The 26,210-nt window shown below is 48.3% G+C and overlaps 1 protein-coding gene across 2 annotated transcripts; it reads right to left on the reverse strand.

The window, feature by feature from the left end:
* Positions 1–1,584: 1,584 nt before the first annotated feature.
* On the reverse strand, positions 1,585–25,990 carry MACO1 (macoilin 1). Of its 2 annotated transcripts, none has more exons than XM_066204224.1 (11): positions 25,515–25,990; positions 18,451–18,592; positions 17,717–17,843; positions 16,498–16,621; positions 15,616–15,794; positions 14,643–15,159; positions 8,046–8,204; positions 6,696–6,878; positions 5,897–6,017; positions 3,872–4,046; positions 1,585–2,854 (listed from the first exon to the last, which is right to left on the reverse strand). In XM_066204224.1, exons 1-11 carry the CDS (start codon positions 25,526–25,528, stop codon positions 2,652–2,654), a joined length of 1,944 nt encoding a protein of 647 aa, XP_066060321.1. In that variant the 5' UTR covers positions 25,529–25,990; the 3' UTR covers positions 1,585–2,651. The 2 variants fall into 2 exon arrangements, with proteins under 2 accessions (XP_066060321.1, XP_066060320.1); XM_066204223.1 differs by lacking the exon at positions 25,515–25,990 and adding an exon at positions 25,168–25,465.
* Between the last annotated feature and the right edge of the window lie 220 nt (positions 25,991–26,210).

Here is a 26,210-nt window from a genome sequence, read left to right on the forward strand (position 1 = left end):
TCGCACAACAACAACGCCACGAAGTTACATCCGGAGGTCGCATTTAGGGAAAAAAAGGGAATTTTTTCCAGCCCGTGGGGCTGGAGAGAGCTCAGGGTTGGGTCTCCAGGCTCATCCAAGGCGCCCTGGGCCCTCTCGTGGCTGCTGGGGACAGGACACGAAGGAATTTTCCTTCGATTTTCTGCCACACACCCATTTGGCGTTATTGGAAGGAGAATTTTTTGGGGGGTTTGGAGTGCAGAAAAATCTATCCGCTGCACACGAATGTCCTGGAAGAGAAAATGTTTGGAGCAGCTCCTGGGCACGGGAAGGGGGTTGGATTGGGAATAATCCAGGTGGGTGTCACACTGGTGGTGGCTTCAGAACAAAAATTAAAAATATAAAGGTGATAAAGATAAGAAAAATGATAATAAAGATTCCTCAGGGAAGCCCTGGCAGTGTCTCCAGCAGGATCCTGGGGCAGAGCAGGTTGGAATTTCCTGGTAAATTTTACCTGGACGCCAAATGCAGCCCAAAAATTCAGGAGCCAAAGGAAGAGGGAAAACCCAAATTCACCCCAAATCCAACTGCAGGATTCCCAAGAGATTTTACAACGCAGAGAAGGAAAACCAGGGACAAGCTGCTCCTGCTTTTGTCTGAAAAAGGACAGAGGTCAAACTTTGACTTCTCCAAGTCCAAGAAATTTAAATTTACCTGATTTTCCAGCCCACAGATGGGGGAAGCTGCTGATTTTATACAGGAACCCAAAAAAAGAGCTGCTCTTCCTTCTGTTTCCCTGCTGCCAAAGGAAAAACCTACCTGGAATAACAAACCCAACTTACCCTTTGTGCTCCTACATCAGGGCAGCTAAAAAGGGAAAAAAAATTAAATTATTTCCTTTTTATCTGCAAGAAGATGTTTATTCTTGGTAAAGCCCACAGGAATAAAAAAGGATGCAGCCATGACCAAGGACTGAACAAAACCTGTGCCCCAGGGGGCAGCCAAAGGAGGGAGCTCAGCACAAAAATCAGGGACAAAATTCCACGTTCTGCAGGAGGATCTGACAGCTCTGGGTGACACTCCCGTGGTGACAGTGACACGGGGGTGGCCCCAAAACCCAAATCACAGCAACACCCACACCTGGACAAAGCTGGGAGCTGGAGCCCAGGGCAGCTCAGGCATTGAAAGGATGGATTTGGGATTTCTCCATTGGCTTGAGTCTCCTCCTCCTTTTTTGCTGTTGTTCCATGAGGCAACGTGCCAATTAGCACCATAATGAAAACCCCAAATAGTTCCTTTTTAGAACTTCCAGAGTCCACTGCATGTTTGCAGAATCCTAAAGCTGAGGTTGGGATTTTCTCTCGGCTTCCCCCCCCCCCCCCCATCCCAAACTCTGACCCATTGCAGGGCAAAAACCCCTTTAAAAAAATCCCTTTTCTGTGGATGGAGACACACATTTTAAACTTTGTGTGCAAATCTGTGAGTTTCCTTAAAAACCCCTTAACCAAAAAAACCAAAAAAACCCGACCCAAACTCCTTGGCTGGAAACCACTGAGACAGAAGGGGAGACAAAAAGCGTATAAATGACAGGTGAATAAAATAAAATAAAATAAAAAAACCCCAGAACTGCAGCTTTTATTAGGCAGCTTTACAGTGTCTCGTGTACAGAACATTGCACAGCTCCACCTTCACCCTCCTGGGGGGAGCACCCAGGACACAACAACTGCTGGGTTTGGACCAAAAGGAAACAGAGGATGGAGCCCGTGCTGAACACCCACAGCAGCAGGAGCAGCGGGCAGCAGGCTCTGCAATGAGCTTTGATGCAGAAGCTGGATGACAGTGAAAGGGGAGAAGGGTGGGGGAAAAAATAGTTTAAACCATCAAGTTTCCTCTTGAAATGTCTTTTCCCAAGGCACTGTGAACAAGACTGTTGAGCAATTCTCAATGACTGAAAAAAAAAAGAAAAAACAAAAAACCAGCAATGGGGATTTATAAATATTTCACACAACAACCACCATCACATCATCAGCTGTTCTTTATTCCTTCCCTTCAACAACGCCCCTGGAATTTGTTTGGTCCTTTGAGGGAGGGGGGAGAGAAAAAAAAATCAAATTATCTTCTGCAACATCCACGTTGTTTTGTATTTAATACATCCATGAATCAAAGCTTTGTTGGATTGTTTTAACCCTTTCAACTGGGGAAAACTGAAGGGTTTTTCCTCACTGGATGAATCTGCAAATTCAATTTGATCATTAAATAAAAAAAGAACTGAGGAGAAAGGGTTGAAAACCAAGCAAAGCCCTGTATGGTTTTTTTTTTTGTTTGCTTTTTTTTTTCAAGAGGAAACCATGCAAGAGTACATAAAAAGGCAAAAAATTGGCTACTTGAAAAAAACCAAGAATCGTTTTTTAATGCGTTGGCCAAGGGAAAAAAAAACACAAATCGCAAAAGAAGTTCTGTGTGTGAGGTTTCCTAAAGATTTACAAGAAAAAAAAAAAACAAAACCTGATGGGCAGTTCTAGTCAAATGCTCTTTTTTCTTTTTTTCTTTTTTTTTGTTTTTTCTCCTGCTGGAAATGACAACAAACACAGTCCCACACGAAACGATTTTCCTCATGACTGCAAGAGAGCCCTGGGGGATTCCTGCAGGGCACAGAGAACCCGGGCTTCGATTTATTTCTTCAGGGGCTGATAGACAGAGGCGTTGGGGTCCAGCCCAGAGGGGCTGGGCTCCACGAATTTGGAGGAATAGTGTGGGGACACGGGGCTCAGAGTGCTGGTGGCTGCAGTGTAGGTGATGCTGGGCATCACTGCCATCACCTCCGCGATCTTCTGCTTCAGCTCCTTGATCTCCTGGTCCTTCTGCAGGATCTGCCCTGAAAACGCCAAAGCACAGCGCTCAGAAACAGCAGGTCTGGAACTCTCCAGGCGGTCAAAATATTCCCTTCTCCTGTGGCCTGACAGCCCTGAAATCCCCCCCAGAGCAGCTCCTGATTCCTCTGTAATCAGCTCCAATTACCACAGGATAAAACCCGACACTCCCATTTTAATTTTGCATTGTTTGGATTCACAGCTGCACCACCACCCCCAAGGATTATTTCTATTTCATCTCGTTTTTTTCTGCCATTTTTTCCCTGCCTTTTGCCATTGCCCTTCTCCAAACTCCTCACAAAAGCCCAAACGTTTGGTTGTAAAACCTGTTCACTTTCCGAACTGCCCCACTCCCATGGTTTCTCGCTGAGCTGCCACACCACAGCAATTCCTGAAAGCAGGTGACCAAAAAAAACCCACTGCTGAGACAAAACCAAACCATTTCTCCCTCTAATTAAATATCCCTGCAATCAAACAGCCCTCTGCAGGGAAATTAAACTGGTGTTAAAGGCAGAATTATTGAATTTTGCTCCGTGGTTTACACAGCTGCACAAAGCCTGGCCTGGGTTTTGTTTCGGTTTTCTGCTCCCTCTGGTGGCACCAGCAGCAGTGCCCACACTCCCCTCACTTGCTGAGGCCTAAAACAGGTCGGCTTCTCCCCAAATTTAAGTTTTATTTACTTGAGGAGCAATAAAATATTAATATTAGGATGAAAAGGCAGCAGCTTAATAACAGGCTCAATTAAACTCATTGATCTCTTTTAGAGAGGGAGTTTTTTCAGAGCTTTAAAAGATCTCCAGCTCCTTGTAATGGTTTATAAAATGCAGGAAATAGTCATTAATTAATTGAAACACCTATTTTAATGTCTATCATCAGCTTGATGGGCTGGGAAGGTGAGGTCAGATGGTTTAAGCTCCACATTCCCAAAGCTGGAAACTCCAAATTCCCTCTGAGAACTGAGAGGGGACCACAAAATTCCAGGATTTCCCCCTAATGTGTGTGGAATGGAAGCCCCCAGGTACCTTGGGCAATCTCCAGCTGCCTTTTTGCATCTCCGAGGGCAGAGAAAAGGTCCAGCTTGATCCTGGTCTCTGCACTCAGGCTGTTCTCCAGGTGCTGGGTCTTGTCCTGCATGGCTGACAGGGCTGACATCAACACCTCCGTGTCCTTTTCGTTCTCCTTGTACTTCCTCAGCTCCTGCAGGGGAAAATCCCCATGGGAATGGCAAAAACGTCAGCCTGGGGGGCAAAAGTGTCAGCCTGGGGGGCAAAAAATATCATCCTGGGGGTAAAAATGCCATCCTGGCGTGCAAAAAAATGTCACCTGGGGACAGAAATGTCACCTGGGGACAGAAACACCATCCTGGGGGGCAAAAAATTTCATCCTGGGGGTAAAAAATGCCAGTCTGGGAGACTTTACACAGCAGAGAGCCCCAAGAGTCTTTTCCCTTCCCCACACTGGGCCTGGGTTAATTAACCTGCTGGTTAATTAAGGTCGCCAGTATCACCGCCAGTAATTACAGGTGGGCAGCCTGCAGGTGATTGAAGCCAGAACTGCAGCCCCATTTGCTCTGGGCCTCTCCCTCCACCCAAAAAAGCCCCAAAATCCCTTTCCAAGGGGCAGCTGAGCTCCACAGCCAGGCTGGAGGAGTGGAAAAAGGCTGGAATCACACCACTGGTCACTCTGAGAGCATCAAATCCACCTCAAACACATCCCCAGGTGCCACATCCACGGGTCTGGACACTTTTTGGACACTTCCAGGGCTGTGGATTGCACCACTGGGCAGCTCCTTCCAACACGGAAAAAGCTTTCCTAAAATCCAATCTAAATGGCTGATTCAAGGAATTATTTTTAGCTCACATCAAACCTCACTGTGCTGCAAATGCCAGAAATTGAGGGAAATTCAGGGAAAAAAGAAAACAAGGAGTAATTATCCTGGATGTAAGAGCCAGGCAACCTGTGGCTGGGGGGAAATAAAAAATACCCACAGAAATATTCTGTGCCTTCAAATGGAGGGACAACAGTGCAAAGGAGGAAATATTAATGCCTGCAACAAAGAGCTTCTCTAACGCCTTGAAGATGCTAAAAATGCATAAAATTAAAAAGCTTAATTAGAGCTGGGTTTAATTGTCTGAAAGCCGTGCTCAAACACTCCACGGATAATCCACACTTGTTGTGGAGGGTTTGGTAAATCCAGGGATGAGGAGGCTGCACCTGGGCTGGGAAACAAGTCCCCAGCAGCAGCAGGTGGGTTTGGAAGAGGCATTAAAAATCCATTTTCATGCAGCTTGTCAGTCTGAGCACATCTTTAGGACAGGAGTAAGGGCACACATTTGAGCTGTGACAAAGCCAACCCTGTTTGCTGCACGTCTACCATGAAGTGTTTTCAATATTCAGGCACTTTCACAAAGAAAAAAAATAAAATAGCCTGGCAATTGCTCCAGACTGCCCTGAACCAGCAGCTTCTAGTGAAATTTAGATTTATTATAATGAGGCTGCCACAGGCTCCTGGCATGAAGAGAAAAATGTTGTTGAGGGGATTCTACCCTCAGCCTACACAGACCAGAGGGTTTGGGGGAAAAAAAATCCCCATTTAACAACAGAATGGTGCGGATTGAGTCTCTGGACGCTCCCTGAACATGGAATGGTGTGGATTGAGCCTCTGGACATTCCCTGAACATGGAATGGTGTGGATTGAGCCTCTGGACATTCCTTGAACATGGAATGGTGTGGATTGAGTCTCTGGACGCTCCCTGAACATGGAATGGTGTGGATTGAGTCTCTGGATGCTCCCTGAACATGGAATGGTTTGGATTGAGCCTCTGGACACTCCCTGAACATGGAATGGTGTGGATTGAGCCTCTGGACACTCCCTGAACATGGAATGGTTTGGATTGAGCCTCTGGACACTCCCTGAACATGGAATGGTGTGGATTGAGCCTCTGGACACTCCCTGAACATGGAGAACCTGCACTCCCTGGGCAGATGCAGGGATTTGGGAGGGCTGGGAGCTCTGCTGGCCCGAGCCCCTGGAGCTGTGGCATTACCTGAACTTTCATTTCCAGCTCTCTGATCTGATCCTCCTTCAGTTTGATGTCGATTGTTAACTTCTTGCACTCTGTCTCCAGCTCCCGGATGCGATTCCGTAAGGACTCGGTGCATTCCCCCCTGCAGGGACAGCACAGCACAGAGCACATGAAATGACAGCCAGGCTGCCACCCCTCAGCTCTTTGCAACTGGGAAAATTAAAATAAAAACCGAAGCATTGAAAAGAAGAAGCCAATTCTGGTCTTCTCAGCAAAATGATTCCCCTCACAGTGACAGTGCAGGAAGTTATTCAGTATTACACCTCAAGGACTTGGAGATTTGGGATATTGATGAAATATTCATCAATATGAGATGCAGGAGGGCAGGAAAGCAGGAATAATTCTGTACAGAAAGCAGGAATAATTCTGTACATTTGGAGCCCTGCAGGTTGAAGTGATCCCAGTTTGTGCTGTGGCACTACAGCAACCCCACAGTGCTGAGCACTGGGAGCCACTGCCCCAGCAGGACAATTGCAGCATTTGGGGCAATGTGACTGCAGAAATCCCGAATTCCCAGTCCCCAGGTGACAGGAGAGGCTCCTGAGAGCAGGATCCAGCAGGTGATTCAGAGCACACTCATCCTGCACACGTGGAAATGTCATGTAGGCACCGAGGCCCAGCTCCAGGGGAGGACATCTCCCAGCGCCGCCTTGTTTGAACACAAATAAACCTCTCAAGGCAAATAAAGCCGGGTTTTAAAATAAAAGATCCACGCCAGGCTCCTCCTCCCTGCCCCAGAGCCCCCCCAAGGGCACAGCACCTGGTAGCAGCAGCGAAGGCCACAGCTCGTGCAGCAGTTGCTTCTTCCAACTTCTTCCTTTTCTTTTCTTCCATTAATTGTTTTTCTACAAAGGTTCTTGCCTCCTGCTCTGCCTTTAGCTTCTTCTCCAGCTGGCTGATCATCTGTTTGTCTTTTTGTTTCATCTGTACAGCGTTGTGCAATCTGCAGGGGACAGGATCCATTTATTAAGGTCAAACTGGATCTTCCTCCCGTTTCGGGATTATTTAACACAATCCCCCTCTGCAGCCCCCAGGCAGGGGCACCTACTAGTCATAAATGACAACACAGTTGGATTTCACATTTCTATACCAGCTTTTACTTATATATATATTTACTAATATACTTATATATACTATATAAGTATATATAATATTTTTATAAAATATAAAAAATACATACACATTACACATAATACTTGTACACATCATATATACATTGTATGCTACAAGTACACATTTTATATACATGATATATAATATTGGTACACATTATATATACAGGAGATATAATATGTACATGTACTTATGTGCATGATATATGTACGTGTATTTATATACATTATACACAATACATACACATTATATATTATAAGTACACATATTTTATATGCACTATATATTTATGCACATTCTGTATTATGCATACATTCTATATACTATCCATACACATCCTATACTTTAAATGCATTATATACTATATATATGTACTAGATCTAGTGTATGTATACTATAATATGTGTATGTATACTACATATAATGTGTATACAGTATATATACTACATATAATGGGTATATATACATACTATATATAATGTGTATATATTATGTATACATATGTACATATATATACTATATATACTATGTATATATACATACTATATATAATATGTATATATAGTATGCATACTACATATATTGTACAGATATAGTATTTCTACTATATATATTGTATATGTATAGTATGTATACTACATATAATGTGTATCTATACATACTATATATAATGTATATATAGTGTGTATATATAGTATGTATATATATGTCGATATATATACACTATATATAACATGTGTATATAGTATGTATACTACATATAATGTGTATATAGTATTTATACTACATACAATGTGTATATATACGGTATATATACACACACACACTAGAGATTTTAGCCTATCTACACGTGACATATCCCCTCCACAGCCACTCTCTGTTATCCACACACGATATATCCCCTCCATCCCCACCCTGCACTATCCATACAGGCCACATCCCGCCCGGACCCACTCTCCGCGCCCCGTTAACCCTCCGCAGCCCGGTGCGCACGTACTTGTTCTGCAGCAGCTCGTTCTCCTGGCGCAGCTGGCCCATCTCGGCGCGGCTGCCGCGCTCGGCCGAGCTCAGCGAGCTCACCTGGCTGCGCAGCTCCTGCTCCACCTGCCGGCTGGCCTGCAGGTCCGCCTTCAGCTTCTTGATGTCCTGCTCCAACCTGGGGAGACAGCCACACCTTCAGCCCGCCCCCAGCCGGCCCTGGCCGCTCTCCAGGCCCGTGTCCTTGCTAAACCATCGGGTTCTATGGAACTCCCCACAGACACTTCAGAGCTTCGCACAGGAGTTCGCCTCCGTGACGCGGTAAAACAAATCCCATGGGATTGCATTTCCACGCACACGCAGAGCCAGGCTTTGTTCTGTCCACGAACGCTGGGTTTGGCTTGTCACCCAGAGCTGAGCTCTGCTCAGTTGTCACCTCCACAACACGTCGGTGTTTCCTTGCAGCACATGATGTGCTCGCTGAGGAAGGAGGACGTGTGAAGTCATCCCCAGCTCGGGAGTCAGTAAATTTAGTTTTAATTGCTCTCGAACACAGCCCATCTGCTCTACGCTTGAAATTGTAGCTTTGGAAAGTTCCTGAAAGATCCGTGTGATCTTATTAATTAAAACCTTGTTAAATACAACACAACGTTTCGGAAGGGAGGCACTCAGCTCGCTTTGATTTTCCCCCCCCCACAAATAAGGTTATTGATTCTTAGAATAAAAACACATCACAGCTGAATAATCAACCTCTTTAAACTCCGCTACACACTCATTTAAAGCAAATCCACCCCAGCCGTTCTCACACAACCCTCCTCTGCTCTGCCAGGTATTGAGCTGAGAGCTTTAAAATGCCCATCAAGAAGATGAAGGTGGTTTTATTTCCCGAGGTTCCATTCTGGATTCGTGGCAGTGGGACATGAAGATGAGGAGAACAGTCACAAGAGCCAAGAAGAGCTGCTGCCCTCAGTGACACCCAGCACTACAGATGAATGGCTGCAGCTCTTTGATTCCTTCAAGAAACATTTCTGGGTTTCAGGGCAGGGAAATCACTGAGAGATGAGCAGGGAGAACACCCCGTGCCACTGAATCCAGAGGGGAAGCGTGGAACCACCAAAGATGTGGGAATCCAGAGAAAAATCTCAGCCCCCTCCTCCTGCCCCAGCTGCCTCTCAGGTCTATGAAGTGCCCTCCTGGGAAGAGGAATTCCTTCAGTGCACCATAAATGGGTAAAAACACCCTTAAACAGGAAAAAAAAAATCAATTTACAGGCAAATAGCAAGAGCACAAGGCAAACACCCACCTCAAAGGGAAGTGCCCAAATCACTTCGACACCTGGTGCTCTGCTGAGGGAAAGGATTTGCAAACCTGACCAAATACTCTAAGCTCAGCCTCAAAATGGGAGCAGCAGCAGCTGCTTTTGGGTGAGTGGTGCCAGCCTGTGCAGGGTTAAATGATGGACAGGGCAAAGAAAGCAGAGTTTCATCTCGCCTGCCATAAAAGCAGCAGCCCAGTGTTTTAGAGAGAGCAAATGTTTTAATTAAAGGGAGTAAGAAGCTGTAGGAACCACAACCAGGCCGGTGTGTGCCAACAGCTGATTGGTTTTAATCCAGGTTTTCATTAAAAAATGCTGTTCCCATGGAGGAACGCACCTGAACCCCCACTTCGCACCGACCCACAAATATTTCCAATATCCATGGCTACAGTGAAGTGACAACTGAAGAGAAGAGCTGTAAATTACAGCTCAGACTATGCCAAAGTAAGACAGCCCAGGATTTATTTTGGGTATTGAGTATTCCAGGAAAAAGCAGCCCAGAGCACACAGAGCCAGAAGAGCCCAGAGGTGCTGGCACAGGACAGGCTGAATTTGTATTTTTGGCAGTGGGGAACTGCTGTGAGTTCAGGGCTGTGGGGGCATCTCTGCTTGGTGACATTCCTGCACCTGAGTGTTCCCAGGGCTGCTCCAAATAAAACTGGGATGGGAAAACCTGCAGGATCCAGCCCTGCAGCAGAGATCAGGTCACAGCTTGTCCCTCTGTGTGTGGGGGATTTGTGGGATGGGGGCTCAGGGAGGGTGGAACATCCAGGAGACATCACTCCAAAGGGGCCAGAATAAAAATTAACACAGAAAATTCCTCTCCTTCCAGCCACACAAACGCATTGGAAATTGCTTTATCAACGGGCTTGTTGGGAATGAGGCTTCACAGGAAGATTTTAGCAGGTTTTAATCACCCCCTTTTCATTACACTGAAGGTTTTGCTCCAGCTTTAAACACCAGAGCAGAGAATATCTGTTCGGTGCCAGTTACAGAGCAAATGCAGGCTCCTGCCTCCCCAAACCAGGGAGGAAAATCAAAATCCAGCATCATGCAAAGGCCTCCCTGGTGCTTCCCCTGCCCCAATTAGGCAGAGACAAGTTCATTAAGAAAAAGAAAACCGGGAGGGAGTCACCCCTCAGACCCACAGGTGCTCCTGGCACTGTCACAGAGCTCACCTCCCCGAAAGGACATGGAAACCACCCCAAAATAAAAGCCCATCAAGGTAAACCAACACAAAACCATAAAAAATGACTGCTGCAAAAAATGAGTGCAGGGAGCTGCCCTGCTCCCCTCTGGACAAACGAGCCACTAAACCAGCGTTTTCCTCATTATTGTTCTCCTCAGCCTGATTTCATTTGCTGCTTACGTCTCCTACTTCCAGGGTTATTGGAGAAAGTGATTTCCAGAGGAGGGGGAGCAAAGCAACCCCGAGGTCTGGAGGATGTTTCACTCCTTCTGACACAGAACTGCTTTTAAATGAGGCTTTGGGTGCAGATTACGTCGTGCTGTTTATACAAGCGAGGCCAATTCCCTCCGTTTGTCATTCCTCTGACTGCAGCTTTACCCGTTCCCTCTGCTGAGCACCTCCCGTCGCTCCTGGAGAGGAGAATCCACCAGGGAACACCTCGGGGAGGGAGCATTTCCCCAAACACCTCTGGGGACACTGATGGGTGAACTTAAAACAACTCAATGCAGCTTTAATGCTCCCCAGGGCCGATGTCGGGGTGCTCAGTTTACTCCATCCCATCATCACCCGGCAATTCCTCTCGAATGAAACCCAGTTTATATAAGAATTATCATTTTAAAGCGCCCACGAGGCGCTGAGCTGCTCTCCAAAAGGCCCAGCTCTGGCTCGAGCAGCTCCTGCAGTGAAGCCGCTCCTCTGAAGTGGCCACTTGTGCTCCTGCAGCCCTGAGCTGCTCCTGCTGGCTCTGAGGAGCAGCTTCCATTCCCAGAAAAAAGCCAGGGATCCACGGAAAACCAGGATCCTCCTTTCATTCCCCAAAAAAGCCAGGATCCCCCTTTCATTCCCCCCCAAAAAGCCAGGAATCCACAGAAAAACCAGGATCCTCCTTTCATTCCCCAAAGAAGCAGGGATCCACAGAAAGCCAGGATCCTTTCCCTGCTCCAAGGCAGCTCAGTTTCTGTGCTCTCTGCTGCCTTGGGAAGGGTCTGCAGGAGGGATTGGCTCCCACAGTCCTCACTCACGTTCCCAATCCTGATTTTCCTGCCCTGTGCTTGCAGGGAAGCCTGGCCCTTACCCCCTACAGCTGACGCAGGAAACCTTCTGCTGCTTTAGTGCCCCTCAAGGCACGGCTCCAGTCCCCTCTCTGCCCAGCAGTGCTGCCACCAAATCCCACACCATCAGCACCAAATGGCCACAAAAATCACATTAGAACCCCCCGGCCTGTCTCTGCAGGCAACACCATCTAAAAAAAAAAAGCCAAATAAGCTGTGCCAGAGCACCTCTTGCTTCCCCAAGAATTTTCCCAGCCCAACTGCCAGGAGATGTCCTCGTTATCCGGGGGAATAATTAGTACATGAGACAGCTTGTTCATCACCTCGTGTGCCAAAGGCAGGACCTCTGTGGATACACACAGTCCTGCCAGGTTTTTTTGGGCGCTTTCAGTGCAGGGATTTTTAAGGGTGCTAAAAGGCAGGGGCAGGTCATGGGGTTGTTTCGTGCAATAAACAGCAACAACAACAACAACAAAAATAATTCTGCAGCAATTGCAGCTTGGATTTGTTCCATCTGTTGAGGCTCTGAATCTGCTTCGCCTCAGAAGTGAGAGTGAGATGGGAAAAGAATGGATTTGCTCTGTACCTCCTGACAAAGAGCAGCAAAGGGCAGAGGGACACCAGGCTGACCCCAAATGGATCCCCCCACTGGCCCCGCTCATTCCCATTGGGAAAGAAGCCTCAGAACCCAGAGGTGCAGTGGTGAGGGGCTGCACAGGCACCAGCAGATTCCAGCACCCCCAGGAGATGTCTCAGGAAAGCCCAGAGCTCCCTGAGCCTCTGGGAACCCTCAGCTCTGCCTCGGCACGGATGGAACAACCCCCAGGGATGGGCAGCAGGGAGTTCCTCTCCACAGAACCACCCAGGCCCTCTCCGTTCCACCAGACAGAGCAAAAAATAAAAGTTCAGCTTCAAATAAGAGCAGTATTGTCTATATAAAATGTGTAATTATATATAAAATATAGAATTAATTATAATTATGCTGGACCCTTCCAGAGAGATCACCCCAAGTGTACCAAAGTGAAGAAGCCTGTAAAAGTCCTGCTCTCCAAAAGCTGCTGATCCTGTCTCCAGCCCTGTCAAACCCAAGCCCAGCAGCAGCAGGAATATTTCCCATTTGCTCCTGGTTACTCAGCTCAGGGCCACCGTGAGTGGACGCAAAAGGAAAGCAGCTGGGCTCTGCTATGCTGCTGAGAGGCTGCTGGACACGGGGTGACAAGAAGCTGCTTTATTTGGAAGCTGAGCAGAGCTGACCTGGGCCTGGACAAACGCAGGGCTTCACTCAGCCCTTTCCAGGCTCCAGCAGACTGGAAGTTTAACACCAGGAAGGAGTAACAAACACTCCTGGAAGTGGGAAAGATGAAGAACAAATGCCTGGCACTCCAGGGACGGGATAACTGATGAGGTTAAAATAAAAAAAGCCCCATGAATTTTTAAATTTAAGTGCATCCATCCCATCCTATTTGTCAGGTGGGTTTATGCTCCCAGTGGTGTGGGAGCTCCACGGGCAGGATGAGCAGAAACAAGATTTCCTGGATGATTTCAGGCAGCAGCTGCAGCAGCAGCACGCTGGGGTTTGCTGCTCCCCCTGCACAGGGACATCAGGGACAAGGGATTTGCAGCACAGCTCCACACCCACACATCCCCAAAACACTCGTCTGAAGAAGTTCAGTCCCCTCTCAGGGCGGAGTGAGGCACTTTCTGTGCTCTCTGTCCTTCCCCAGAGGGCTCCAGGAATTCCCTAAGGAATTCTGTTTGGTTGCAGACTTGTGATCCAAAACTCACCTTGGGCAGTTGGTGACATTTTGGGCAAGGTGACATTTTCCTGAGCTCCCACGTAAGGGTTTCAACGTGAAATTTAAGCTTTAAACACACCCCAGGTTTAAATCTCAGCGCCTGTCACAGCCACACAGTTCTGAGCCTGGCAGGTCATTCCTAAAGGATTCCTTCCCTTCCCTCTTCTCAAGGCTTTGGAATGTTTGCAAGTGCTGAGCTGACCCTAAAAACAAACCAACCTTATAAAGAGCGCAGAGCTGCCAGCTGAGCACAGGAACAACCTGCATCCCATAATCCTGCCTGCCCTGGGTTCACAGTCCAGATTGATCAGCTGCTTCTCTGATTTAGGTATCAATTAGTGTGGCTCTTTAATTGGCAGGGGCATGTCAATCAAGGGCAGAGAAGAAAATAACGTTTCCATTGAAGTAATTGTGCTCCCACAGCACAAATCCTCAGAGACAAAAGCCCAATTACCAAAGGTACCTGCAGGGAAAACAAGCCTGATGTGCCAATTAAGTTGGCCAACGCTGATTTGGAGGAAGAAGGAAAAAGAGAGGCAGGAGGGAAATGCTGGAGAAGGGCAGAGTTGTGGAGCAGTTTTTGTTGCAGACGTCTCCCCATGCACAGTCACTTCCCTCACTGCTGCTTTTCCTGGCACCATCTGCCTCACATCTCCCTCTGAACCTCCCAGGAGCAGAGGAAAAGCTGCTGAGAAATTCCCAAAGCAATCCCTGAGAGCTGTGCCTGCACCAGGGCTGTGGGCAGAGCTGAACCCAGCCCCACAGCAGCCCTGACCCAGCCCCACAGCAGCCCTGCCTCGCTGCACCCTCTGCCTCCACGCTGGGAATTAAAGATTAAAGCAAAAGCCAAACACCTCAAAGGAAAAACAAACCCAAAGCACTTGTTCAGGCACCAAGAGACCCCATTGAAGTCCCTGGGGAGGCAGAGGTCGCTCCACAGAAGAGCTGTCAAGGAGAGGTGAGCTGATTTTCTCCACGTTTTCCTCCTGCCTTCCACCAGGGTATTTGTGGTGCCTCACAGCAGCCCTGTGAGGCTGGGGAGCAGCAGATCCTGAGCCAGAAATGAAGCAATCTGCTCCAGGCTGCACATCAAACAAAAAAACCCAGCAACAGAGCCCCAGACATCTCCTGCAGATCTCATCCCACCACCACCACACAACCTCTGCCTTCTCTACGTGAGCATCAAGGACATTTTCCTAACGAAAAGCAAACGAAAGCCCTGATGGGCCAAGGCAGGACGAGACAAGGCTCAGGCCCAACTTACCTGACCAGTGCATCTGGTTTGCTTAGCTGGTTATTAGGAATACAGTTTTCCATTAAGTCCTTGTGTGTGCTGGGGCTCTTGCTGGCACATTTCTGTTTTCTCTCGTTTTTGGAGGAGGAGGAGGAGGAGGAGGAGGACGACGGGATGCTCCCGTTGGTTGCACTGTGGCTGCGGGGTGAGGAGTTCACAACCCCACTGACATTTTTGTAGTTTTTGGACGAGGCAGTGCATGAGTCCTCTTTCAAGAGGTTTTCTGTACTTCCTACAAGATCATTGTTTAATCTTTTACTATTGATATGGTTCTCCATATATTCGATTTCTTGTATTTTAGAGTCTACGGGTTGCAAAATGTTGTTGTTTATCCCAAGGTTGTGTTTCTTTGCATCCTTGTCCTTTTCTTTCCCTTTTTCTCGATATTCCAGCTCTGGCAACGTTGTAGAGATTTTTTTATTGGCTGGAATGCCTCCATTGTGCTGCAGGAGTATTGAGGAATCCATATCAGATAATCCTTTGGCTGCTGCAACACCAAAGTGAAAAAAAACCAAAAAACCAACTTAGTTCATTAAATCCATCAATACCGGGCCACAGAAAAGAAAAAATCATTATGGACATCCATCATTCCTGCAGGAAACAATCAGTGTTGGAGAGGCTCTAGGAAAGAGCGTCCACAGTCACCTATCAGAAGGCTATTTGCCTCATTCCAGGCAGGAAACGGGGATTTAAAAATAAATGCTAGATTTAATTTAATCATATATTTAATTTAGTAATAAATACTAGAGCTTCACTCAACACTGACTGAGCAGATTGATGCAGCTGCTGATGAGGAGCTGAGCAGAGGGGCCATCATTCACTTTTCCTGCCACGTTAACCACCCCAAACTGATTTCACCCCTGAGCTCACCACCCCCCCGGCAAACCCAGCACTTCGTTTTCTCTTTCTCAGGGAACAGAGAACACAAGGAGGGAAAACTTGCCTTCCTCTGCCTCCCTCTCTTGCCTTTGCAGCATCTGCTGCTCTGGGGGCAGAGCCTGCTGCAGGAGCTGCATGTAGAACTCGTTCTCCTTCTGCACCTCCTTCTGCTTCCTCAGACGCATCTTGTAGCTGACGTAGCTTTTAAAGCCAAAGCCCAAAGTCACAACTGGGTAGCCAATGCTAAACAGGGGAAAAAAACCTTATTATTAGCCATTATTATTTATATAATTAATATATCGATATTATATATATAGCCATGAGAGCAAATTAATCAAGTGTATCCACCTGGGAACAACTTCCCCAGGAAATGGGATTTGCCACAGTTTATTCCCCCAAGTCACAACTGGGTAGCCAATGCTGAAGAGGGGAAAAAAAGCAATATTATTAATAATTTCTATTATTTTTTAATATTATATAAACTATAGCCATGAGAGCAAATTAATCAACTAATATACACCTGGGAACAAGTTCCCCAGGAAATCATCTAGGAAGTTGTTTTTGCCACTGTTTATTCCCCAAAGTCACAATAGGGTAGCCAAAGCTAAGGAGGCAAAAAACCCCCAATATTATTAGTCATTATTCTTAATATAATTAATATATTAATATTATATAAGGTATAGCCATGAGAGCCAATTAATCAGGTGTATACACCTGGGAACAAGTTCCACAGGAAACGATCTAGAAAGTGGATTTTGCTGTTCCACAGGAGCTTTTGAGAAATGTCCACACTACAAACTCCTGACAGCACAGAGAGGGGGCACTGGGTCCTTGTTCACACACATTTCCCGTGGAATATTTCATGGCAGAAGCCAAACAAAAGCCCCAATTATTCATTTTCCTGCTGAAATCCAGGTGAACAGGAAAAGGACAGGGAAGCACTTACCAGTGTGCTGCAAATGGACGGCAAAGGTCCACGTGGAAGTTTTTTAAATCTTTAAATCTAATGGCTGCTTCAATATAAACAAAAAGTATCCACAGTGATACTGTTGGTAAGCACACACCTCGTTCTGTGGAGAGAAGGGAAAGAGAGGCACCTCAGGGACAGAAAACAGCCAGCAAGGGTTGGAAAAAAATTGATTTTAAAACACTTCAGGAGTCTAAGGAAACAAACCTTAAAGATTTCACCTAAAAAGATCATAACTGAAAAAAAAAATTTAAAAAGCAAGTTCTTATCAACTGGGATGAGCAATTCCTGAGGCTGCCATGAATTCAAATATGAAATCAGCTCAAGAGCTGCAGCTAAAACTGGCCCATCAAGTTCCTCCTTCCAAGCATCAACCCTGAACAACTCCAGATGAGGCTTTCGCATATTAACACAGCTCTAAAAATAACCCCAGCTTCTGCAGGTACCTGAAATTGGGCAGCAAGTGGTTCCCAGCATCTGCCATCAGCTCCCACACTGCCGTCATTAGCTGTGACTAATTTGTCACTAATTTGTCACAGAGCTGGGTGAGGGATGATCCACAGCGCCCTGCAAGCCCCTGGCACCAGGGCTGACACAAAATGTCCCACAAAGCCCAAATCCCAGGGATCTGGGGAGGGAAAATTACCCCTAAAAATAAAATTAAATCGGATTTTATTCCTCAAGTGTTTTGATAGAGGGAAGGAACGAAACCACCTCCTCCCCCAGCTCCAAACCAGGGATTTATGAGAACAAACCCAAATAACTCAGGGAGAAAAGGGCAGAGCAGGGGACAGGAATTCTCCATATAAGTCTCCAACTGTCAGGGCAGGCTCTGCTCTCACCAGCTCAGGAACTGGACCCAGCTGACACAAAGCTTTGCTGAAGCAGAATTAAACTCTGGTCACTGAAATAACTGATATTTGATTATTGTTAACTCAATTAACAGCACACCAACTGACTGTGGAAGAACAGAACACTGCCACCAACTCTCCCTGTGTGCTCTGCATTCGTTGAATCACTGCAGGAGAGTTTTAAAGTCAGGAATTTCATTTTCCTTTAACTGCTCTGGAATTCCTGCGCATTCCACTCCAGCTCCTCCTTACTGGAGACGCCCCCCAGGCGCAAAACAAAAAACCAAAACATTTTTACAACAAAAGTTACCAAAAAAAGAAATGACAAATCAAGAATGATGCCCCACCTGTGTGCCACACATACTGTACCCACACGTAGGTGCTGGCAGCAAAGAACAGCCACTGGATTGGGATGAAGAGCAGACAGATGATGTTGGAGGTGAATGCTACACACACAAAAAACACTGAGAAGGCCTGAAAGAGAGGAGGGAGGGGGATCAAGTAGAAGGTTTGGTTATTCCAGGAAAAATAACCAATAGAGGGTTTTTTACAGGTATTAAAATACATAATATCTACAATACAATATAATAATACACATATAGTACATTTTATACAAAATACCTAACAGCTGTAATTTTTATATCACACCAATCTTTCTAATATTACATGTTTATTTAATTTTAAACATATTAAAATATATTAATATATATAGCCCCAATATTTAAACATATTAAATACATTTTTATATATAACCCCCTATATATATAGCTAGACAGCATATGTCTGTGTGTATATACATACACATAAATGAATAAATTAAGATTTTGGAGAAATCTTTATTTCCACTGGCCACAGATAAAATATCCACCAGAGAGAAGAGATAAATCTGAGAAAACCCCTGTGCTGTGAGGAGGGTTTCAGTGCCACTGGGGCAGCTGTGGGACGTGGAATAACCCCTGGAGTATCCCCTGGAATCTCTGGAATACCCCTCTGGAGTATTCCCCTGGAGTATCCCCCGGAATACCTGAAATATATCCCCTGGAATATCCAGAGTCTCCCCTGGAATCTCCCCGGCACTCACCAGGCCCTGGTATCGGAAGGAGTCGTAGACGCTCCTGATGAAGAGCCAGAAGGGCCACAGGTACTCAAACCTGAACTCCAGCACAAAGTCTGCCAGCAGCACCAGCGCCCACACCACCAGGAACTTCAGGTACAGGAACGTGCTGGGGGGGAAGGAAAAGGAGATTTCAGGGTCAGGGTTTGCAACAGGCAGACTGGTTTCTTTTTTCTTTCTTTTTTTTTTTTTTTTAATTAAAATATTCAGAATTAAAATGAAGGATGGTTGTAATACACAGAAGGAAATGTCAGCCAAAATAATTTGATAATAAGTTTAGGGTTTGGGGTTTTTATTATTATTATTATTCCATTACAGCAGGCCTGGTCTAATGAAGCTAATACTGAATTTGCATTTATTTTTCCTGATAAACAGCAGGGTCACTGCTCTCACCCAACTCCCTCTGCATTTCCCTGCCAGAGGTAACTTCTCCCAGCTGGAGTTGTCCTTTCCCAGCCCTGGAGCTCAGGAATTTCAGTGTTCCCCCGTTTAACACCGACTGCAACACCAATAACCTCAGATGTATTTTAAGCCTCCAGCAATTTAAAGAGTATTCTGATACTGAGTTATCAGTGTGAGATTTGAAAACATTTCTGTGAAGGCTTAAAAACAAACAAACCAAGCCCCAGGAAAATGGAAGCACACAGGCCTGGGACCAGCCTGACTTCTGTTTATTAATTATTCCTGAGCCACATTCCCATGTTCTGAGTCCCGCACTTGGAAGCACTGATGATCCTTCTTGGCAACAGAGCTTCCAAACACTCTGAGCTCAGACCCAAACAACACTGAGCCAGCAGCCCAATCCATTCTTCCAAAAAAAAAATGAGGCAAAACCCCTTTTTTCCCCCCAAACCCACCACCCCCAGATGTGTTACTCCCCAATACCTTGCTGCACTCTGCTGGGTCAGAACAACAAAAAAAAAAAAAGGGGAGGCGGGTTAAAAATATTTTTTCTCTGTTAAATCAAATGCAGATTTTCCTTCCAGCGACTTGTTTTCCCTCCTCTCCCAGCAGAACTTTGCCCTGGAATGTTCGGTGGGAGGTGCCAAGGGTTTGCCAGGCAGGGTCGGGTTCCTGCCCTGCTGAAATCCACGGGGAAATTCTTATTTTTAGGAAATTATTCAGAACTTTGGGGAAGAGACAGAACACAGAATTTCCAGGGGAAGAGCTGGAAACGACCGAACTCGTGTAATTCTCACCCACTTGTCAGCCAAGGTCAGGTGCAGGGCACGGGGCTGGGAAATCACTGGGATTTTTTGGGAATCAGGGGTGGATGTGCCTCAGTGCCCTTATCAACAGAACGGGGTAGGAAAAAACCAAATCCAAAAGCTGCAGGAAGCACTTGAATGTGATGGAAACAAAATTAATGGCGCACACTTGGGAGAGTTAAGGAAGTGCTGGTTTCATCTCTGATGGACACAGTCACCAACTACTGTTGGAGGAGAATGAAACTACAGTGTGTTAATTAAAAAAATCCCTCAAACCCAACAAGATATCCCACAGCAAACCAAGCCACCCCAAACCCACCAAAACCCCTGAAAGGGTCACATTGTGCTGTGGATGATGCTTCCACAGGCTGCCTTTCCCTGTTTAAAGTTTAAATCCTCATCAGAAAGCTGGAAAAAGCAGCTGCATTCAGAGAATATTTGACACTAAAGGTGACATTTGGGGTCAGGCTCTGCAATTGTACCTCAGATGTGAGGAATTCTATAAAACCATCCCAGCCAGGAGCTCCCTGTCCTGTTCAGTTGTCTTTTCCTGGGTTCCACTCGCGGTTGTGGTTGGTTTTCTCCACGAGGAGACCCCGTTTTTCCCAGCAAAAAGGGCTGGCAGGGCGAATGCTGCCGCTCTGAAGTGCCACTCCAAGGGAAAGCTGAGCAAGAGTTCTGTAACTGCCATTAAAGTGATTTCTGAGATTAAATTCAGATCAATCCCAGGGCCCTGCTGACACTGAGCACCTCCTGAAGTGGAATTGGAACAATGCAACACTTGTAAAGAGGTTTTGCCAACAGCATTAAAGAGCCCATTTCTCACTGTCTGAAGGGCTCCGAAGCCATCCAGAATTCCAGGAGTGGAGGGAAGTTTAAAAACCTTGTGTTGGCCCAAAGCTCAGCTCCTGCTCCCCCCGAGGTGCTGCACAGGCAGGTTTGTGTCCAGGGAGAGCTCAAACACTTCCCCAAGGAATTAACAAACCCCCTGCAAAACCTTTTTACTGCAGAGCCTCGAATCTGTTCCACCGGAATTCTGAGGTGGATCCCAGCACGGGGGAAGGTCCTCGCAGATAAAACACCTAAAAATCTGTTACCCAATTTCCTGACACGTGTCAAAAGCTGTGCCCTGGGTGACCCGGCAGGGGTTTGAGGCCAGGGCTCTCCCCAGGAGATCTCACCCTGCAGGGGGAGAAAGGGAAGGGGAGGATGGACACATCCACGCCGCGGGCACAGGGCAGGGAGCAGCAGCGATCACAGCGCTGCGGTTCCTCTGAAAGGTCAATTCATGCCTCGTCTACACCGCACAGAAAGATTTATTCACGACCCCGCAGTGCCTCTGCTCCACCCCTGAATCTGCAAACAAATAATTTTCCTCCTCATCCTTGCTCCCCCTGCAAGTGCCAGATGCCATTTCCTTTTTTTCTTTTTTCCCCCTCTCCCTCTCTTGTTCTTTGTTCTCCTTCTCCTGCCCCGCACAAGCTGATCTCTGCTGGCTGTAAGGTAACAACACTGCCGAAAACCCCGAGGAAAAGACCCAATTCTGCACCCCCCGAACCCAACCCGGGGCTCCACCGAGCTGTCATTTTACCCCGCTACGATCAGCAAGGCCCAAAGGCTTTTGGCGAGGGAATCCTGGCAGGTTCCACTCGGCAGCCTGACTCATCCCAGACAATGCAGTGGGAGGCATCCCCAGGCTGGCGGCGGCCCAAGGGCACAGGTGAGCTTTAAAAAAGGCGAATCGGAGCGTTTGAGTGAAATTACCAAATAATAAACACCCTCCCCCCCCCAAGAGCCAGCTCAGGGTTACCCAGCAGCCACAACACCGGGGATGCTGAGGGGAGATCAGGAAATAGAAAAGCTTCATGTAAATAAACACACAAACAGATCTCTAAGATTGTTGTTAGTGGGCAGAAGTGGAACAGAGGGAGCCTGAAAGGCAGAAAACATCACTGCTGGCACTGGCCACCTCAAACACCTGCCAGCTACAGCTTTGAAAAGGAAAAGAAATGCAGAGAATCCCAAGAAAACTCCCTGACTCCTGGATCTGTGTCTCGTCAGGGCACAGGAGGTTTCCACCCCTGAGCTGGGGCAGGAGGCAAAGGGAAAACCCCGCCGAGATGGGAGCCCAGGCAGCCTGGGAATTGAGCTGCACACACCAAAGCCGGGCTGACACTCCCTGTGCCACAGCAGAACACGGTGAATGTGGGATAAATGACTCTGCAGCCCTGCACTGAAGTTCCAGTCATAAAAGGTTGCCCTGCTGCTTTGTTCCAGACCTCCAGGGCAGCTCCAGCACAAAATGCTTCACCCTCTAGAGGAAGCTGGTTTAAAATTAAAACAAAACAAAACAAAAAGTGCCAGAATAAATTAGCAGGAGGAATCATTCTGGATTTTCAAGAAAAGCCTAAAAAAGGCCAAATTCCTAGAGGTAGTGCTGATGTTTTCCTACCAGTTTATCTGTCAGAAACCCAGCCCTGGGAACTCAGCCCTGGCAGGATTTGGGGTTGGCAGAGGGAACCAGGAGGGGTTTAGGGGTCGTGGCACCCAGGAATCCTGTCCTGGGCCACCAGGAGAGGAGACACCCTCCCCTTGGCTGCCAGCCCACGGAGTGTCTGCATAAAGGGCAATCTCCAGCCCCAGCTAAAATAACCCTGGCTCTGGAGGAACACGGAGAATTTCAGGAGCATTGTCAGGGAATCCAGGAGACAGCAGCCACCAGCTGATATGCCAGCACAACCAGGGATGTGTGGAATTCACCTTGAAACTTCCCCCAGCTCCAAACGTGGGACCAAGCAGAGGCAAAACAAGCAACACCAGCAACGCAGCTGGAGGACTGGAACCAGAACTGAACCAGAGCAAAGATGGGCACTGGGAACACTTAGGAACGAGAAATCTTTGATTGTTTAACTGATGACAAGCTGCAATGAATGCTTTAATTAACAATTAAGGCTTTAATGCATGCACACTGCCAAAGGTAGGAGATGTTAAATCACTTCAGCATTTTTAAACTGTTGCCGTTGTTTTACATGGGGAGGGGCAAAATTTGGAATATAAACTGTGGAAATAAAAGATCCTCCAGTTCCTACCGTGACTGTGGTGGGTTTGGAGATCTGCTGAAAGCTGTTATTTTAAATTATCATAAACTTCTTTCCACAGATCCTTCTAAAGAGCCAAAATCAACATTCAGAGGGACCATCCACATCTTCCAGTGCAGCCCAGGATTTTACATTTCTAACTCCGTATTGTTTTTCTCTCGCTTTTAACTATCTGCCTCAGTTTTAGACACTCAGTGAACTCTGCCACGAGAGCCTCCCTGCAGGACGATTCCTTCCCTGCTCCAAAACTGCTCATTTTCCCACCCCACGTGTCCAATGACAGCGGTGCCCGGCTCACGCTCCCAGGCTGGACAGCAGGTCTAATTTAAGATCAGGCTTAATTTAAAAAGCAAACAAAACAAAGAGTTAAGCATCCCAATCCTGCTGTTTGCTCAGCCTGACTGCTCTGCCCATAAACCCGGGATGCTTCCTCCTGATAACTGCATTTACTGGGTCTGTGTAAGCTGATGGGGACAATTAAGATAAGCTGAGTAAATAACTGCTGTAATTACAAGAATTTTTAGACAACTGTAGTTCAGGGAGATGTTACCAGCATGTGATCACTGAATTATGGCATGGAGAGAGAAAAAAATACTAAAAACCAAATAAAATAAAAAGAGAAAGTTCCCAAATTCATGTAGAAGAACTTCCCTCTGAATTTCCCAAGGGAAAAGCCCTTCCCACGATTTCTTTCCTTTCTGTGGGACAGCACTGAGGACACTGATTGTTCCTGTTCAGCAAAACAAAGGCTAAAAGTCCCATTGCTGAACCAAAACACCCCAGGAGAAGCAAAGGCAGAGGTGCCTGTGAGCTGCTCCCAGGACTGCAGCAGCGATTCCTGCTGCACTCACTGAGCTCCTGGAGCTCCTCTGAGCTCCCTCCTTCTCTCACCCCACCTTCCCTGCCAGTCACCTCAACGGCAAATTCTATCCACATCCAAAAGCCGTTTGGAATGACTTTTGAAACCCACTTCTAAGCAATCCCTGACACATTTGAATTATTCTTCACCTTGAATGATAATTTCTACCCGAGGGATGCTTTCCTTCACCATTCCAGGCAGCGTTTCCCCCAAAACCTGAGTGTCTAAAGCCAAAAGACTCTCCACTCTCCCAGATTCACCACAAGTGGGATAAGCAGCACGCTGGGAGAGTTTTATTCCTGTCACAGTTCCCCAGCAGCTGCTCCCCTCGTGCAAGGGAACATCTGAATTGTATGAGCTCGCTCAGGTTTCCAGGCGCTGCGTTCATCAGCCCCACTGAACTAGAAACAGAAATGGGCCAGCAGCACGTTTACTACGGCTCTCACACCCTGCTGCTGATTGAGAGACGTGGAATTATTCTGCATTCCACACAAAACCTCGCAGAGCTCTAAAACACCCTTTAAACAGGCTCACAGCGGCGGCGCTGGGACACAAATCAGCGTTTTGGTGCCTTGTGAACGCCTGGAAAACACATCCCACGTGCATCTTCACTTCCCCGCCGTTCGTTTCCTCATTCCCCGGGTCAGGGCACCACACCGGCCCAGCCATCCCTGCCCCGGCAATTCCCAAAACACCCTCCTGCTCCCACAGCACGGGAAAGACAACTCTGTGGATCCCTGCGAGAGGAGGCGAGGCGGCAGCCCGGGGGTTCTGTCCCCGAACGGCCGCTGAGGGTGAGCCCGAGCCCCCGGGAGTGCCCGGCCGGGAAAACTGCCCGGGAAAACCTCCCTGAGGAGACACAGGGAGCTCTGCTAGCTCTGGTAGTGTCCAGCCGTGAAACCCACCGGGAAAAACTCCCTGAGGAGACACAGGGAGCTCTGCTAGCTCTGGTAGTGTCCAGCCGTGAAAACCCACCGGGAAAACCTCCCTGAGGAGACACAGGGAGCTCTGACATCCCCGGCAATGTCCAGGTGTGAGAGCCACCGGGAAAACCTCCCTGAGGGGACACAGCCCATACTCGGAGCTCTGGTAATGCCCAGCTGTAAGACCCCACCAAGAAAATCTCCCTCAGGACACACAGGGAGCTCTGACACCCCTGGCGATGTCCAGCTGTGACATCCCACCGGGAAAACCTCCCTGAGGACACACAGCTGGGACCCGGAGCCGTGTCACCTCCGGAGCCCGCAGCAGAACCCCCGGGGGTGACACAGGGCGAAGGCCCCGGCGCTGGGCGCGCACCCCCGGCCCGGCTCGGGCCGCTCCCTGCCGGCAGCACCGGCAGCACCTTGGCCAGCAGCTGCCCCGGCCCCGCCGAGCCCCGCGGCCACGGAGCGCCCGGGGCGGGGCAGCGCCTGAGGGGCGGCCGGGGCGCCATGACGGTGACAGGGCCGGGGGGCGGCCGGGGGGGCCCCGGCGCCTCGAACCGCCCGCTCCCGGCGCCGCGGCGGCCGCTCGGTACCTGCCGTAGATGCCCTCGGTGATGCGGTTCCGCTTGAGCGGCCGCCGCAGTTTGCTGCAGTCCGCGCTCCGCCGCTTCATCCCGCCGGCCCGGCCCGGCCCGGCCCGCCCCGCTCACGGCAGCACCATCCGCCCCCGCGGGGGGTTCCGGAGCGCGGGGCCTTTTTTTTTTTTTTTCCGGTTTATTTTTCTTTTTTTCCTTTTTTTTTTTTTCCTTTTTTTTTTTCCCCGGGAAACAAAGAAATAAAAATAATTCCTGGTCCGTCCCTCCCCGCCGTGTCCCCCCGCGCAGCCGCCGCGCAGCGCCCCGCCTCCCCCCGCGCGGACCAATCAAACGGTTGAGCCCACCTGAGTGACGGCATCTCCGACCACTCAGCAGTGAAGATACGCAGATGGACGGTGGAATGGACAAATCGCAGTGCCGGAAAGTTAAGCCCGCCTCGTGCGGCCGCGCGCCACGCCCATCAGGATGAGTGAGCGCCCTGTAACCTAATCAGAGAGGATAATTAATGAGTGATGGCCCCTCAACCAATCAGAACGTAGATTTTGGTCTCCCCCGCCCACTGTGCTGCAAGCTGGTTCCCGCCCCTCGCGGTGACCGACAGCAAAGCTGCCCAACGGAAGACAACCAGAAAAATAAAAGGACAGCTCAGCCATCCACTCGGAAACGGAAGAGGGAGGGCTCAGTTTCCTCTGTCACCGTAGCACCGAGGTGCCACCTCTCCTGCTTGATTGACAGCGTCGCTGGCAAATGGGCAGCTGGGGAAGGGGACACAACGTCCCCGGTGCAAAGGCAGGCAGTGACAGTGTGTACCGCCCCCTCAGCGCGGCCTCCTCCGCCGCCGCCTCACCGCAGGGCAAAATAACCCCCGGGGTGACGATGGGCCGCGCCGGCCAATAAATAGCGCGCGGAGCTGAGTGACAGGCGAGCGGACTAATCGCAGCGCAGGACGCGGGGCCCTTAACCGGCCGGTGCTGATTATAGGCCAATCAGAGGGCAGGAGGAGCAGCGCTCGGCCAATGGCAGGGCAGTCCCTAAGGGCG

This window comes from Chamaea fasciata, unplaced genomic scaffold (genome assembly GCF_029207755.1).
Source record: "Chamaea fasciata isolate MVZ Bird 193981 ecotype frontalis unplaced genomic scaffold, bChaFas1.0.hap1 SCAF_26, whole genome shotgun sequence".
Classification (NCBI taxonomy): domain Eukaryota; kingdom Metazoa; phylum Chordata; class Aves; order Passeriformes; family Sylviidae; genus Chamaea; species Chamaea fasciata.